The sequence below is a fragment of the Onychostoma macrolepis genome, chromosome 07, assembly GCF_012432095.1.
Source record: "Onychostoma macrolepis isolate SWU-2019 chromosome 07, ASM1243209v1, whole genome shotgun sequence".
NCBI classification, from domain to species: Eukaryota; Metazoa; Chordata; class Actinopteri; order Cypriniformes; family Cyprinidae; genus Onychostoma; species Onychostoma macrolepis.
This window is the reverse complement of record NC_081161.1, coordinates 15,740,585-15,757,182: the sequence shown is the minus strand read 5'-3', so window position 1 is coordinate 15,757,182 and position 16,598 is coordinate 15,740,585. Positions and strand designations below refer to the sequence as shown.

Genomic DNA, 16,598 nt, shown 5'->3' with positions numbered 1-16,598 from the left:
TGTGGATTTGTATGATTAGCCAAGGGGTGTGTGTGTCCAGATTGCTACTTGAATGCATCACTGTGCTCATATTTGCTGCATGATTCTTAGTACCGTACTGCACTGACAAGGGCAGTATAAAAACATGCCAGCTGTACCAAACATGAGATCATGTTAAGAGACAAATTCACATGACACAGACAAACACCCTTGATTATAAAAAGTGCATGCAATGTGTGGTCATGTAAATTGCATTTCATGTATAAATATTTTAGAGTATCTGCCTTTCTGTAGTGTGTATGTTACATAGAAGGATGGTGTGAGAGAGAGAACATAAGCAAGGACGAGGGAGTTAGTCAAGGTCCCCAGGCTCATCATCTGTGAACTAACATTAGAGGCTGAGGTCTTTGACGGGTTGCCATGGGAAATGTCAACACTACCCTTCCTCCTTTGTTCCTCGCCCCCAAACTTATCAACACCGTCAATTCTGACCATCAACACATGACACGAGCACACCACTGATCTCCATAAGCCCTAAGTATTGGCCGAAGCTGACAGATATGAGTAATTATATCGAATTATTTTTATCAGTTAAATGAAATCAGCATTTTTTAAGCTTGTGAATGCAATGATCTGTATTTGGACTACTGTGTGTCTCCAAATACACTGGACTGCACAAAATCTGTTAAGACAGACAAATTCATGTAACAGCAGCCCAAAATACCTTAATGTTAATTTGAATCTCATGCCATGACATCAGATATTAAGTCAGAGAAAGCAAAGAACAGCTTTAGGCTAAATACAGGCATCCCGCAGCATTAATCTAACATGTGCCGGCATCCAGATGGCCTTAAAAAACAGGTCAGTATGTTCACACATGCGTTCTCTCTCACCCACACACACACACAAACGTGCATACTATACATGCTTTTCACCTGTTTTGCCACTTCAGCAAGTAACAATGTCTTTCCAGTGCAGGGTCCTCCATATACCACTAGGGGAGTTATTCGACCACCTTCGGCGGGGTACAGGTACTCTTGGACTATGTCCAAGGCTTCACTCTTATACACATAAAAAGATGAAAAAGTCTTGCACAGCGAAAGATGCTGTATAATTTCATCGTAGAGCGAATCTGTCTCTGTGTCAAAGTTCTGTTGGACCGTGGCCTGGATGATATCCACCATGTCTTCATAAAACTGTTTACACAGACCTTCGACGTAGTGGCTCTCTACTTCCTGCGAGTAGCCAAGTTTCATGTCACAGTGAGTGACGGAGGAGTAGACTCGAAGATTGGACGCTGCCACCACCATCGGAATGAACTCGTCTCTGACTTTCAGAAGACGCTCGTAGGCTTCTTGGTTTCTCATGACACGGTCGGCGCTCACCACGATGTCCATGTAGCGGGCCATCTCGGGGAGTTTAGCGAAACGGTCAAAGTTGGAAATCTTCCGGATGTAACATACACATTTCTTGAGGAAGGCTGGGGTCTGCTTGCCCAATGCGAAATCCAGTTCATCCTCTAATGCTGAAAGACAGGAGAAAACAGAGAGAGCATGATAATTACCCAGTTCTGCATGACAGAACGTTTCTTTTCATTCATGGTTTTCATCCCTGCCACTGTTTACTCCCGAAACACTTCAGTGGCACTTTCAGAAAACATGCTTAATTTGATGTCATGAGGTGAGCGCATCCCCCGCGTTTGCCAGTCTTTAGCAAATGATTAGATCCGTCTCTCTGAGCTGCCTTGACGAAGAAAAAAGTGATATGATCTCTTAATCCAGCCTCGCCTGGTTTTATTAAAGACCTCCAAAGGCAGTATTCCAGTGATAGCCTGCCAACCTCGTCAGCTTAGTATCGCATACTTGCAGCTTGTTTTGTAAATGAGAGGAGAGGGGTATGCAAAGGCAAGTAAACGGCTACAAATCCCCCAGGAAAGCGTTACCTCGATTAAATCTTGCATGTACTTTCCTCACTCTGGTATTAGTAATCAAAATAGAAACCACATTGAAAAACAAATAGGGTACCTGCTTGAAGATATTATACATTATATACAGTATATACGCTACCATTGGGATATTTTTTTAGTTTGTTTTAAAAAAAAAATCAACAACCTTTTTTCAGTATTCAGTTAATAAAAAGTAAGATATTTATAATGATACAAACATTTTTATTTCAAGTAAATGTTGTTCTTTAGAATTTGTTTTATTCATCAAAAATAAACATATTAAAATGTATTTTCCACAAAAATATTAAGCAGAACAGCTGTTTTCATCACTGATTGTAATCAAAAATGTTTCTTGTTCACCAAATTAGCAGACTTGAATTAGATTTAGTTTAAAAACATACCTTTTGTCATTAAAGGAATTAAATAACAGTTTAGATTAAAATAGAAAACAGTTATTTTATTTGATCATAATGGTAAAATGCCAAAATATGCAAAATGCTAAATATTGTAAAATGCCTACTACAGCAATGTATTGTAGTATAGATACAGAATCAGTACTGAAGTTAATGCCATTATTTTCATACATTCACACAAAAAGTTTTGGAAAATACTTTTGATGTGAAAACATCTTACTACCATTCAAGAACATATTTATTCACACTTTTATTACACTTAATAATACATTTAATACATACTACAGTGAGGAAAATAAGTATTTGAACACCCTGCTATTTTGCAAGTTCTCCCACTTAGAAATCATGGAGGGTCTGAAATTGTCATCGAGGTGCATGTCCACTGTGAGAGACATAATCTAAAAAAAAATCCAGAAATCACAATGTATGATTTTTTAACTATTTATTTGTATGATACAGCTGCAAATAAGTATTTGAACACCTGAGAAAATCAATGTTAATATTTGGTACAGTAGCCTTTGTTTGCAATTACAGAGGTCAAACGTTTCCTGTAGTTTTTCACCAGGTTTGCACACACTGCAGGAGGGATTTTGGCCTCCTCCACACAGATCTTCTCTAGATCAGTCAGGTTTCTGGCCTGTCGCTGAGAAACACGGAGTTTGAGCTCCCTCAAAGATTCTCTATTGGGTTTAGGTCTGGAGACTGGCTAGGCCACGCCAGAACCTTGATATGCTTCTTACAGAGCCACTCCTTGGTTATCCTGGCTGTGTGCTTGGTCATTGTCATGTTGGAAGACCCAGCCTCGACCCATCTTCAATGCTCTAACTGAGGGAAGGAGGTTGTTCCCCAAAATCTCGCAATACATGGCCCCGGTCATCCTCTCCTTAATACAGTGCAGTCGCCCTGTCCCATGTGCAGAAAAACACCCCAAAGCATGATGCTACCACCCCATGCTTCACAGTAGGGATGGTGTTCTTGGGATGGTACTCATCATTCTTCTTCCTCCAAACACGTTTAGTGGAATTATGACCAAAAGTTCTATTTTGGTCTCATCTGACCACATGACTTTCTCCCATGACTCCTCTGGATCATCCAAATGGTCATTGGCAAACTTAAGTCGGGCCTGGACATGTGCTGGTTTAAGCAGGGGAACCTTCCGTGCCATGCATGATTTCAAACCATGACGTGGTGTATTACCAACAGTAACCTTGGAAGCGGTGGTCCCAGCTCTTTTCAGGTCATTGACCAGCTCCTCCCGTGTAGTTCTGGGCTGATTTCTCACCTTTCTTAGGATCATTGAGACCCCACGAGGTGAGATCTTGCATGGAGCCCCAGTCCGAGGGAGATTGACAGTCATGTTTAGCTTCTTCCATTTTCTAATGATTGCTCCAACAGTGGACCTTTTTCACCAAGCTGCTTGGCAATTTCCCGTAGCCCTTTCCAGCCTTGTGGAGGTGTACAATTTTGTCTCTAGTGTCTTTGGACAGCTCTTTGGTCTTAGCCATGTTAGTAGTTGGATTCTTACTGATTGTATGGGGTGGACAGGTGTCTTTATGCAGCTAACGACCTCAAACAGGTGCATCTAATTTAGGATAATAAATGGAGTGGAGGTGGACATTTTAAAGGCAGACTAACAGGTCTTTGAGGGTCAGAATTCTAGCTGATAGACAGGTGTTCAAATACTTATTTGCAGCTGTATCATACAAATAAATAGTTAAAAATCATACATTGTGATTTCTGGATTTTTTTTAGATTATGTCTCTCACAGTGGACATGCACCTACGATGACAATTTCAGACCCCTCCATGATTTCTAAGTGGGAGAACTTGCAAAATAGCAGGGTGTTCAAATACTTATTTTCCTCACTGTATATTAAACTACCTCATACTCAATATTTTGTCATGCATGTGATGTCTAATGTTACAAAATAAACCGATCAAGAGAAGTCAGCAGGCAGTCTGATCTCTGACTAGCATTACTGTCTTTTATTTTTACTTGCATGTTTTTTTTGTGAAATGTAATACCAATGTGATGATTATTTTCTATGATGCATTGATGCTTTTTAATAAAGACCCACAAGATGCCACATCTGTCAGACATCAGAGTGCACAAGCTCGAGATCAGGGAAAGACTCACTGATGCTCTGAAGTCAGACAGAAGACCTCAGTTTTAATGAAAGGAACCTCTGCGACTGAGAGCAAATTATTCTTCTCGTAAAAAAAGAAATGCCTCACTTAGGGGATCCTCTTGAATGCAGTTGTTTCATATCTGCTGCATGTCGAGATGAAGACTTAACTGTATCAGTGATTGAATTATAAGCTCATGCACTCAGAATGACATAAAAGAGCAAGCAGTAAATCTGTTCTTTCTCCGGTGCCGACCCACAGTCTCTAATGTGGGGTATGGTGATGAGACTTAACTGTATCACTGAATATTGGATTAACCTGGATGAATTAAGTTAGCCTGATTAGATCTCCTCTTATGCTGGCTAATGCGGGCGAATTTTAATTTAGTCACAATGACTTTCAAGAGCGGGATAAAAATAACATTTACATTCATTATGAGCTTTGAATACGATCTCTCTTTGAAACCACAAATCTATAAACTATGGCTCTGTTGCATGATTCAGCCATTTTTAATTATGCATGTAATTTTACAGACAAACAACCTAAATGTTAAGCATCAAGCACCATTGAAACGTTTAGAGTGAAAATGTGTTTTTTTAAGACCCTCAGATTTCCTTGATGTGGCTGGCCGGAAATTGCTTCATGCATTGAATCGCAAAAGGTGCTGGAAGGCCACTGTCCTGAGTTTATTTCCATCCCATATGTGTATAAAGGCATCATGTGAACACACTTTAAACTTATTCTAGCATGTTGTAAATGTCTGCAATAGAATCATTTAAATAAGCAAAAATATAGCTAGTACTAGTAAAATATAGCTAGTAACTCCCCTTCTGTTCCCAATCAGAGCAGTGTAACAGCATCACGGTCCTAATATAGAGAAATTGACATAACCCAGGTGGATAATTGTTTTTTTGTTTTTTTAAAAGCTGTTATCAAAACAGTAAATGTCGAAGAAAGTATGACAATGGCCTGTTCAAAATTGTCAAGGTTGGCAGTGACAGCAAGGATGACAGATTCTCCCCCCAACAGAAGCACTAAATCAGCAAGAGGGTGGTGATGGTAAAGAATGGCAACATTAAACTCCACTATGGATCAAAAAACATGTTATTTGAGCAAAATTACTCATAGAACATTGAGATTATTACAAAAAATAAATGAGAGAATCATATCAAGGGCCAGTTTAACTAACAGCTTGCGCCAGCACAAACTGTTTTTTGGCGTTGACATAGTTGGGTACAACAGGGCCAAAGGCACCCCGGGTTAAAAGGCACCTTTGATATTATTTTCATCTAAACCACTAGATGGCACAAAAACATGGCATAGCACTTTCCAAAACATTCACTTTTCAAGATGCATGTGTATATTTGTCTGATCTTTGACGCAATCGCACGTAGCAGCGCAAAGTTGATTCTGTGCTTATTGATCTAATATTTTATGTTTTTTAAAATGCTGTAGATTTAAGTAGCAAATGAGAATCGCTAAAATTAATGCATATATTTTGAGACAAAGGTCTTCTTTATGATTTGCAGTTTTGTTTAAGATAATTAAAGCAACAATTTTTAAATAACGAAAGAATATGTAAAAGTATGGTATTTGGGGTAAAAAGTGCCCCTTCTGTTGAGGCTAAAGGCACACAGTAATTAAAGCCATGCAAAATAACACTAAACATTTATTAGCTGTGAGCTCAGTCATTACTGTAAATATAACTAGAGTTTACCCGAGCAAAGAAATTTCTTGGCTTGACCGCTCTTCATGGTTCCCTTCTCCTGCAGCTGTAAAACAGAGGTTCTGAAGATCCTCTTGATTTCCTCTGAGACTGCCCTCCAAGCCTTGTCGTTCTTCGATTTTGCTACGCTGCTTGACTCCATCTGTGGGGTAAAAGCACACACGGAGTCATCCAATTTTTCAAGGTTCCATTATTTGTATGTTGACCTTTTAAACCAATAACAAACTATATTACATCCTGCCCCATTTACATTAATTAACACTTATTTCATTCCACCAAAAAGCAGTAACAAATGCATTAGCACTTTTTGGTTTAACCTTAATGCTAGATGTAGGTTGCACAGCTAGCATAGTTTTAATCTTGTTCTAGCACAAACTGCATTGAGGGTTTGCATTGACCTCTGTCCTTTAAAGGTGCTGCCACATTTACCATAGTTAGGGTAATTTTCACTCACAAAATCCAGTTATTTCAATCAGAATCCATGTGATCATGAATGTCAAGAATGTCATATCACTAATTTTGATAACTATTTTACTATTTTTATTTTTAAAATCAACAGGGAGAGAGAGAGAGGAGGCATCAGGACATGACACAGGTCAGAATCAAACCTGAAACTGCTCCACCACAGCTCCAACCTTATTTTAGTTTTCTACTGTACTTTATTAATAACTTCACTAAATAATGACTGAATTATGGATTTCCGCACCTTTGGACCAATGCACCTACATGACTATCCACTATCCACCCTATTTTAAAGTAAGAGGAGGCACGAGTACTTTTAACTTGATGTGCAAGGCTTCCAGTATCAGCCAGTTATTTAAGCTGCATAGCAATAGTCCATTATGGTGCTTGATACCGCAAACTGGTATTTGTTGTCATATTTTAATGTATTATTGTAATCATAAATACTGTAGCACAGATAGTTTTAGTTGACTGCATGCTGTTATAAAACCTAAAGTTATTCACCTATAGCGGCTAATGAATTCGAAAGTCTCGCACATTCACAAGAAATAGCTTACTTAAATAGCTTACTTAAAAATAAGATTAGATATGGATTAAAAAAAAAAAATTATATAAAATAAAAAAAATATTTTATAAAGCAATTGCAAAATCTCTAGCTCAGGGGTCTCAAACTCAACTTACCTGGGGGCTGCTGGAGGTAGAGTCTGGGTCAGGCTGGGCTGCATTAAGTATGCTTTTGGGGGGAAAAATGTCCCGTTTTTTCAGGACATAAAAATAAAGGGGCATTGTATGATTATTCCTTAAAGATAAGGTTTTAATAGTTCGTAGCCTATTACGTTCTGCCCAATGTCTTCAAGTAATACCGAACTTTTATTTTGACGGGTTGCCGTGAATACCTTTACATTTCTGTGTATATGATATGAGGATAGTTTTTCTCAAATGAAACGCTCGAATGCTCATGAAGTGACTCTCAGAGCAGTTCTGGGGATGTTGTTCATGTATTTATGTCCTCATTTAGTGAGACGACAGACGTTAATGTACCGCAAGCGTCACGCGGTCTTCTGTATGAGTAAACAAACCCGCGCGTCTGCGCCATACATTAACACAGAGACAGGCAGAAGTCATATTTAAATAGTCGTTTTGCGGCTTAATATTTACGAATAGGAGTGGGAGTGTGCTCACTTCTGTGTGCGCTTACGTTTGTGTGTGTGTGTGTGTGTGTGTGTGTGCGAACCGGGGCGGAACTCCGCTGTGCGCGCTATACAGAGAGCGAAACCATGTAACGTAGAGACAGAAATGACACGCCGTCGTGTAAATAAGATAAATAACATGACAAGGCTAATTAGTTTGTTTAATAAAAGAACAAGGTATACACCTGTTCTATAGGGAAGGTAACATTGAATGACTTCTTTTGTGGTCTGGCGCTATAGAGAAAATAAAATTAAATAAAATTAACTTGACCTTCAAAGGGGGCGGGGGGTGCCGTTGGGGGGGTGGGGGTGGGGGGGCGTGCAGTGCGCCCCCCTAAAATAATGGTAAAGGAAACACTGTAAGTGATAAAAAAATAAAAATAAATAAAAGCGTGGCAAGACTCTTGACTTTGATGTCAAGTAGGGGGGCCACAAAATATCATCCCGCGGGCCTCAATTGGCCCCCGGGCCGCGAGTTTGAGACCCCTGCTCTAGCTGATACAGTACAGTGTAACTAGAGGAAAAAACACAATACTATATTTAAAACATATATTGATATGAAAACATATATTAATACAGTTCCATGAGATTTTCCATTGACTTTTCCAAGTCATGCCTAGAAATTTGAAAGTTCCTAATATTTCCATGACCACAGGAACTCGATGTAGAGGGATGTCAAAAGGAGTCCAATTTACCAGAGTTCACCCAACAATACAAATGACTCTGTCTGCTTGAACAGAGAAAGAGAAAGCAGACACCACACTGTTACTGAAGTAATATTTTAAGAAGTGTTTGTCATGAACCCAGTCACCTACCAGAGAGAAAGAGGACAGAAGGAGAAGGAGAGAGAGAGAGAGAGACAGAGAGAGAGCGAGAGAGAGAAAGAGAGCGATCAGTGGGTGTTTCTGCTGAGTGCAGGTAGAAACTCAGTCCCTGCTGCTTTTCTCATTTTAGTCCAACAGAGACCTTCAGCTTCGCAGACGCTTCCTCAATTTGCAGCCACTCTGCGTTACAACCTGATTTATACAACACTATATGATCTGTGTGTGTGTACGGGTGACAGAAAGTGAAACAGAATTTGTGTGTGTCTAAGAAAAGAAGAGAGAGCCCCAGTAAGGTTTAATGAAAGACAAACTGAATTTATGACGCTAATAAACTCTTCAGGCAGTGAACAGTGTTCTCTCTAGGGCCTGCCATTTCTACAGTGCTCCATATAAAACAGCAACAGCACCGGTCAGCCGCTGACATTTACAGGTCGTTCCTGTGTGTGCGGGACAGGTCAGGTCTGCTGGAAGCTGAACGTAATCCTGGATGCCCTCTCATGTGCGTCAAAAGCAGTGGTGTGTACTAGACTTCTGAAATAAAGTGATAAAGTCTCCTGTCTGGGTTTGGGTGTTATTATTCTAATTTAAATTCATGTTCCAGTTGCATTTGCTGTTTACACAGTTTCTGGGTTACTGGACCACCTTACACTTGGGACAATCAACAAGCAATACTAAAAATGAGACATTTTTTGCATCTGTATGCCTGCCCACTGTAAATTGGAATTTAGCCTTCCCTACCTCAAAGGTCTTGACTGTATCCAACGATTAAATCATAATTTCTTCAATTGCTATTCAACTGAAAAATGTAAAATTCCTTTAAATTGTGATAATGAAAAAATAACGATATTTGGACATGTTTAAAACTACTGTTCAAAAGTTTAGGGTTCAAAAGTTATTTTTTTTATTCAGAAAGTATGCATTAGTATGCACCCCCCGGCTCTTAATGCATCGTATTTCCTTCAGAAGCATCAGTGAATGTTTGAAACTTTTTTAATAGTTGTGTTTGAGTCCCTCAATTGTCCACAGTGTGAAAAGATGGATCTCAAAGTCATACAGCCACTGCAGGAAAGGGTTCAAATACACAAAAGATGCTGGAAAACTGAAGATTCTGCAGGACATGGAGGATTTTTCCGAAGAACAGTGCTCAGTTTAACTTTTCAAATTTTCAAGCAGCACTGTATATAAACACTGTGAAATGCGGTAACCAGCATTTTGTACTTTGTAGCTAATTTCATTCATACCTTGTACTTTGGAATTAGCTATACATCTAATTATAAAGAAAGATTTTCATTGTTTCTAAACACTATAGTCTTAAAAGATATCCCAGTTCTTCAAACATAATCTTTCCTTCCTGCTCTACTTACAGAGTTCTGGTAGTTCTTCAGCATCTCAGCTTTCGGTTTTAGGTAGTAGGCAGGCGGGACTGAGTTCTCATCCCGACAATACCACTCCTCCAAGATCCGTGTGTCTAGTCCCGCCTCCACCGCTGCATCCAAAATCATCTCAAACTCAGCCGACTCGACCTCCCCTGGGACCCGAATGCTGCCGTACTTCTCTCCAATGAGCCCCTGGGAAAGAGGGAGAAACTTTATTTACACCTTAATCTTATCACAGCGTATCATAAAAGCAGAAATAAATAAAGAGGAAGAGAGAAACACAAAGGGCTGTTACACCGCGCATAACCTTGCTTATTTTCTTTTTAAAATCTGGACTAAGGCCACTTTTAACCCTGGGTAAATCAACAGTTTACACTCATAATTTTGAAGATTAGCACTGCTTTAAACCCTGGTTTATGAAAACCTCTAATCTTTTACCATTCATGTCATGAGCGGTATTCTGGTTTGCATATTATGAGGTCGATAACATCGAGTGGACATTGCAAACTGACCTCATAAATATGCAAATAAGAACATTAACCCAGAGTTTACAAGTGAACAGCAAGAAATCTTTAAACCTGGGATTAATTATTAAGACAGGACTAAGTGTGAACAATATGAAACCAGGGTTAATAATTTCAAATGTGATATGTCAAAATGATCAATTAAGACTTATTAACAGGGTTTATACAAAGAAAAAAATGAATTTGAAAGCTACAGAAAAGAAAACAGTCCACATGCCATTTAACATTGTAAGTTTGTAATGAATTCACAAAAACACAGCTATGGCTGTTAGCTTCAGAGCATACCACTTGCCAACCTTTCTTTCTTTTCCAGGCTATTTAGCTACTCCTGCGTGACTGTTGTCCGTGCCGCTGAGATTAGAAAGCCAATTCACTACGTTTGCCAGTGTCATTGTGTCCACAAGCCTATAACCGCCAGTGGCAGAGCATTCAAATTGTGCAGGATAAGCCTATAGACTAATGATCTGGCCCTTCTTCAAAAACATATACATTAGAGACTTGCAGGAGATGAGACAGGGGTTGTGGGATATCATGGTCTCTGATTAAAGAGGAGTAGCAGAATCCAAAGAGAAATTCTTCGCCTTGGCTTATATCTCTTCTGAAATTGTAGGTTTCCTACAGGAAAAATGTGACAGTGGTGCTGTGAGATGATTTATGTGACAGCTAATTCAGTATTTTTTAATGGATACTGGGGTGAACTTTTAATGCTTTGCTTACCCGACCTGTGCATCTATCTGTCTCGCTCTTCCTCTGACATTTTAGCTCATATATTCTCTCTTTTCTGTCCCTCAAATTCTTTCCAACTCCTTCCTTCACAGAGAAAGATACATTATTCCTGTGAGCTTTATAGCTCCAGTGTTTAGTGCGCAGAACTGAGGAGTATTAGGACTATGAAACTCTGCCAACTAGATTAAGAATGAGGGTGATGAGCCAAAACCCAACTCTCTCTCTCGCCTTCTGCTTCTTCATACTTCTTTTATAAGCAAAAGTGATAAAAACAAAAAAACAACAAAAAAAAACATAACCTTACAATATATAACTAAAACCACATTGTATTTGATAAATAAATTCTCAGTGATTGTGCAAAAATATCAGTGTTGGATGTTACAGTGTTATTACTGTTTTATTACTACATTTAAACCTTTTAATTAAAACTGAGGAATTCTTTGACTTCAGCAAAACCACTGTGATGCAAGAAAAATACTTTTTGAAATATCCATGAAGATTTTATATGAAAATTACTAGAATCAGCTCCACTGAAACAGTTGACTTAAGGAACAGTCCACCCAAAAATGACAATTCTTCTACTATTAAAAAAAAAAAAAAAAAAATGAAAGCAGCAATTGCTTGCTTGCCAACATTCTTCAAAATATCTTCTTTTGTGTTCAGCAGAAATAAAAAATTAAAGCATATTTGGATGAACTATCCCTTTAAATTCCTAAAAAAATAGCCCACGTTTTTTAAACCTACATTCTTTTTCTAACAAAACAAGATCCGAACAACATCGATATTACTCTCATATATTTTTAAACAAAATATTCAATTTAACAAAAAAAAGAGGTGTCATTCATGTGTGTAGTGCATAAAAAGAAGCAGTAATCCCAAACCAATACAACCTTAGCAGGCAACACTAAAGAAATCTATAAATATTAAAAACAGCTTTGTAAAGCCATTATTGATTTCCTCTGATAGATGTGTGTGCATTTCTGTGTGTGTGTGTGCAAATTCCACATAATCACACACATCCTGAGCACCAGAATGAAACCCTGAAAAGAAAAAAAAGCTAGGTATCATCCAGCTCAGACATACACACTGTTCAGCCTCCAGCAATTCTAAACATGTCAGAAAATCATTTGGTTCCAATTTCCGTCTTCTCAATTTCATGAAATCTCATCACATTGGATGTGGAAGATGAGCTACACTTTACAATTCAACTCTGAATCTTTTTGACCTGTAATAAAAAAAAAATTATTTTCATTTTTGTGAGGATCCTTCTCCATCAATATTTAATTTGGGGTTTTAACCAGTTGTGAAAATAGCTACAAAATATATATAAAATATAAAAAAATAATATATGTTGAATAATTGATGGCGATGCTTTCTTCAAAAAAACCAAAGGAGGTTCCAGCTGATGTCTTTGTCACAGCCTCAGACAGTGGATAACAGGAACATAGAGACTGTGAAAAACTGGTCAAATGAGTGTTAGGGTGTCAGTGTGGAGATATGTCCCCTTGGCAATTGAGACGCACACACTCACAAAAACATGTAAGACGTACATCTGTCTCATGTTTTATCACACGGGTCTCAGAGACACCTCCGCTGCCATGAAATCTGCTGCTGCTGAGGATACGCACTATTATCTGCACCCCTGGGTGTGAAGAACAACAAGGTGTGTGTAAGAGAGAAATAGAGAGCGAGTCTGTAAAATTACCCTATAGTACCATCTGAGTTGCTATACTGTTCCTCTGAGATGGTTTGCTTGGTCTACTTACAGATAAGCTAGCGTTTTTCTTAAGCATGGACAAAACAAGAGTATATAGAGTATATTCTGTACGTGTAGCCCATAAACATTCAGTGGCAGTGAAACCAAGCACTCAGGACTGTGTGCAGTGAGACACAGTCCCTTGATACTGTGCCACACTTTGATGACACATGAACAGGTACTAGAATAAACAGACACTTTGAAGTCGTATTAGGAGTGTGTATCCTAGCACCTTCATTTTCTCATCCACTCCTCTGTTGTTCTGCGGCTCTGTTACTGTTCTCTTGTTTCTTCCCTTCTAGCTCTTTCAGCCCATCTCTCTCTCTCTCTCTCTCTCTGTCTCTGTCTCTGTCTCTCCCCCAGGCTGTGTGACAGTGAGTTTCAGCTGCTGTCTCCTCTTGCAAGAGCTTTGATGTCTGTCTTACTGTTACTGTTCTAGGAAACCATAACCTCAGAGCATTGTGGAAAGTGGAGAGTGTGGGGAGTGTTGTTCAGAATGAATTCATCTTTGAGGAATGTAAAGTTCATTGTTTAGGAATATTTTTTTTCTTTTTGAGACTTGGGGCTCAAATGCAATTTTACAATGAAATGAAGCACATTGAAAAGACATGGGAGGTCCATGTAAGTTAAATTCACCTACATTTTTTATGTTTTGATGTTCACTATCGTTCAGAAGTTTTCTCCACTACTCCAGTCCACTACTCTATGCTGATTTGTTGTCCAAGAAACATTTTGTATTATTATCAATGTTGAAAACAGTTGTGCTTCTTCAAAAGAACAGCATTTATTTGAAACAGAAATCATTTGTAACATGATAAATATCTTTATTGTCTCTTTTAAATTCATCCTTCCTGAATAAAAGAAAAAAAAAAAACTTACTGACCCCAAATTTTTGAACAGTGTATATATTTGCAGTGTTGGGAATGTAATAGGTTACAGATTACAGGTTACCCTATTTAAAATGCAATAAGTAGTGTATCTATTTCAATTACTTTATTAAAGTAATGTAACAGATTACATTTGATTACCTTCTGATTACTTTTACTAAATTTCTAAAGAATGTTCTCAGATGACATTTAAAGCAGGCAGGGTTAACCTTACAGTAGTTCTCAACACTAATTACTGTCAGACTCTCAAAATACTTCATCATTTGAATTAAGATTATAGTCATCTAATTTTAAAGCAGAGCCACCACCACAAAATCAGACTTTACATTGAGATATTTCTGAGGTTAAATACAAATTTAAAATCATAAGAAATAGTTTAATAACTGTGATTCTGTTTTTGAAATCAAATCTTTGCATAGCTATAACAGGAAACATTGGCATCTAACAATGCCTTTGGAAACAACAGTCAATCTTAAAAAGTAAAGCATATACATAAAACAGTTATCGAGTAAGCATGTGTCTTATTCTTTGTCCTAAACTCCTGAAACACCGGTGTCTCATATTTTAGAGTGGTTAATCAAAAACAGGCAAAAAAATATTTTTATTTTATTCAACATATCCTAGCTTTTTACAGCAAATATTCAGATGTAACCAGCTAATGGATTACAGTTGCATTTATTTTGTAATTTAATTATGTAACGTTGTTACATGTAACTAGTTACTCCCCAACACTGTAATGAGCCTGAAAAAAGCTAACAAACTCAGAATGATATAGATAGATGATATAGACCGTACTTTAAAATCTAATTGGTCACACTTTATATTAGGTGGCCTTAACTACTATACTTACATCAAAAAATAAGTACAATGTACTTATTGTTACGGATCAACCAGGCTCTGTCGCCGGCCAGTCACAACGCACTCCCTCACCCGAGTTCTAATCAGCCACACCTGCACATCATCTGATCACCAATCAACACTGGCATATAAGCACACACCTCACAACACCTCATTGTCTGGTCTCGTTCATATGAAGTAGACTCCTTATGCTATCACAGCGACTTACCTGCTACTTACCTCCTTGTGTACTTACCTCCAGTGTTTTCTCCAGCCTTGTGTCTCCTGTGTACCCCAGTCTGTCTGCTCCAGTGATCTGCTCCCGAAGTCTGTTACTCTGCCTGTGTGAGGTGTATGCTCTGGTCCGTATTCCAAGCGTTCCTATCAAGATAAAGATCTCCTATCAACTTATCATCAGCAGTTATCTGGTCAACTGGATATAACACTCACCCCTTTCAGTCCATATTGCTCTGCTCAATCTGAAATAAACATTTGTGATCAATCTGATTCCCGGCTCAAGTCTGCTTCTGTAACAGAAGACCAGACCAACACCGAAAGAACTGGTGGATTCTCTCAGACGGGTACTCACACCTGTTCGCTCAACTCCACCACCCGCTCCTCCCAACACTTCCGTCACCAGTACCACCAGTTCTTCTCCGACTGTCATCGCCAGTCAGCGCCCTTCTCTGGTGTGGCGGAGGAATGCAACGGCTTTTTGCTTCAATGCTCTCTGGCTCTAGAAAGACAACCGTATCTGTATCCTGACGACAGGGCGAGGATCGCCTTCATTATCTCGCTGCTGAAGGGAAGAGCATTGCAATGGGCAGAAACCATCTGGGCTCAGGACCCAGATTAGTGAATGACCCAAATTAGTGAATGACCCAGTCATTCACTAATTTTGTTACTCACTTCAAGGAAGTCTTTGGAAGGCCTGTAGGAGACACCTCTATCAGTGATAAATTGTACCATCTCCGTCAAGAATCGATGTCTATTCATGATTATGCTCTCCAGTTTCGCACCCTTGCAGCAGCCAGTGGATGGAATGAGAGATCTCTTAACCACATATAGTCAAGGGTTGGAATCCTGACTACGTTTGCAACTAGCGGCTTACGACGACTCGTGCGGATTAGAGAGCCTCATTCAGCTGTCCATACGATGTTCCACCCGTATGCAATCCTGCATAGAGGAACAAAATTCCTCATCCCATTGCACTCCATTCCTCCGTCACCCAGACATCTATGACCCTCCAGAACCAGTACACGAACCTATGCAAGTGGAAAATACTCGACTATCCTACAATGAACGACAGAGAAGATTTCGCTTAGGTCTGTGTATGTATTGTGGAGCTGAGGGACATCTGCGTGCCGCTTGTCCGGTTCGTCCACCACGACTTTTGGTGAGTGCGATTCAACCAGCAATCCAAAACATGAAACCATTGTCAATTGAAGCCCTGCTTATCACTCCCAAATTCTCCCTTCCAGTCCATGCCCTCCTCGACTCAGGATCTGCCAGCAATTTCTTCTCAGGGAACCTCAGCCGTCAGCTCAATCTCAAGACCACCACAACCAAGACAAGTTATCAAGTCCAGTCGATAACCGGCAAACCCCTCAAACGTAAAAGTGTCCATCACAGTGTAGGTCCTTTTCAATTCAAAATCAGGTTGCTGCATGAAGAGGAAATACAGCTACTGGTTCTGGAGGGATCCACAGCGGACATTGTATTAGGGCGGCCCTGGTTTGTTCAACACGAACCCTCCATATCCTGGCGAACTGGAGAAGTCCTGAAGTGGGGTAACCAATGTTTTCCTGACTGTTTTCCACATATCCC

The 16,598-nt window shown here is 39.2% G+C and overlaps 1 protein-coding gene across 2 annotated transcripts in view; it reads right to left on the bottom strand.

Moving 5' to 3' along the window:
• The window catches only part of LOC131543371 (NACHT and WD repeat domain-containing protein 2), a 69,500-nt gene that overhangs the window by 6,728 nt on the left and 46,174 nt on the right, over positions 1-16,598 (bottom strand). Inside the window, exons 1-4 of one of the 2 annotated variants that reach the window (XM_058780639.1) lie at positions 10,862-11,104; positions 10,030-10,233; positions 6,181-6,331; positions 915-1,504 (exon numbers count right to left, since the gene is read on the bottom strand). In XM_058780639.1, coding sequence (XP_058636622.1) covers positions 915-1,504; positions 6,181-6,331; positions 10,030-10,167 — 879 coding nt within the window. In that variant the 5' untranslated portion in view covers positions 10,168-10,233; positions 10,862-11,104. Of the gene's footprint in view, positions 1-914; positions 1,505-6,180; positions 6,332-10,029; positions 10,234-10,861; positions 11,105-16,598 lie in introns of those variants that run through there. The other variant, XM_058780638.1, reaches the window with a different exon arrangement.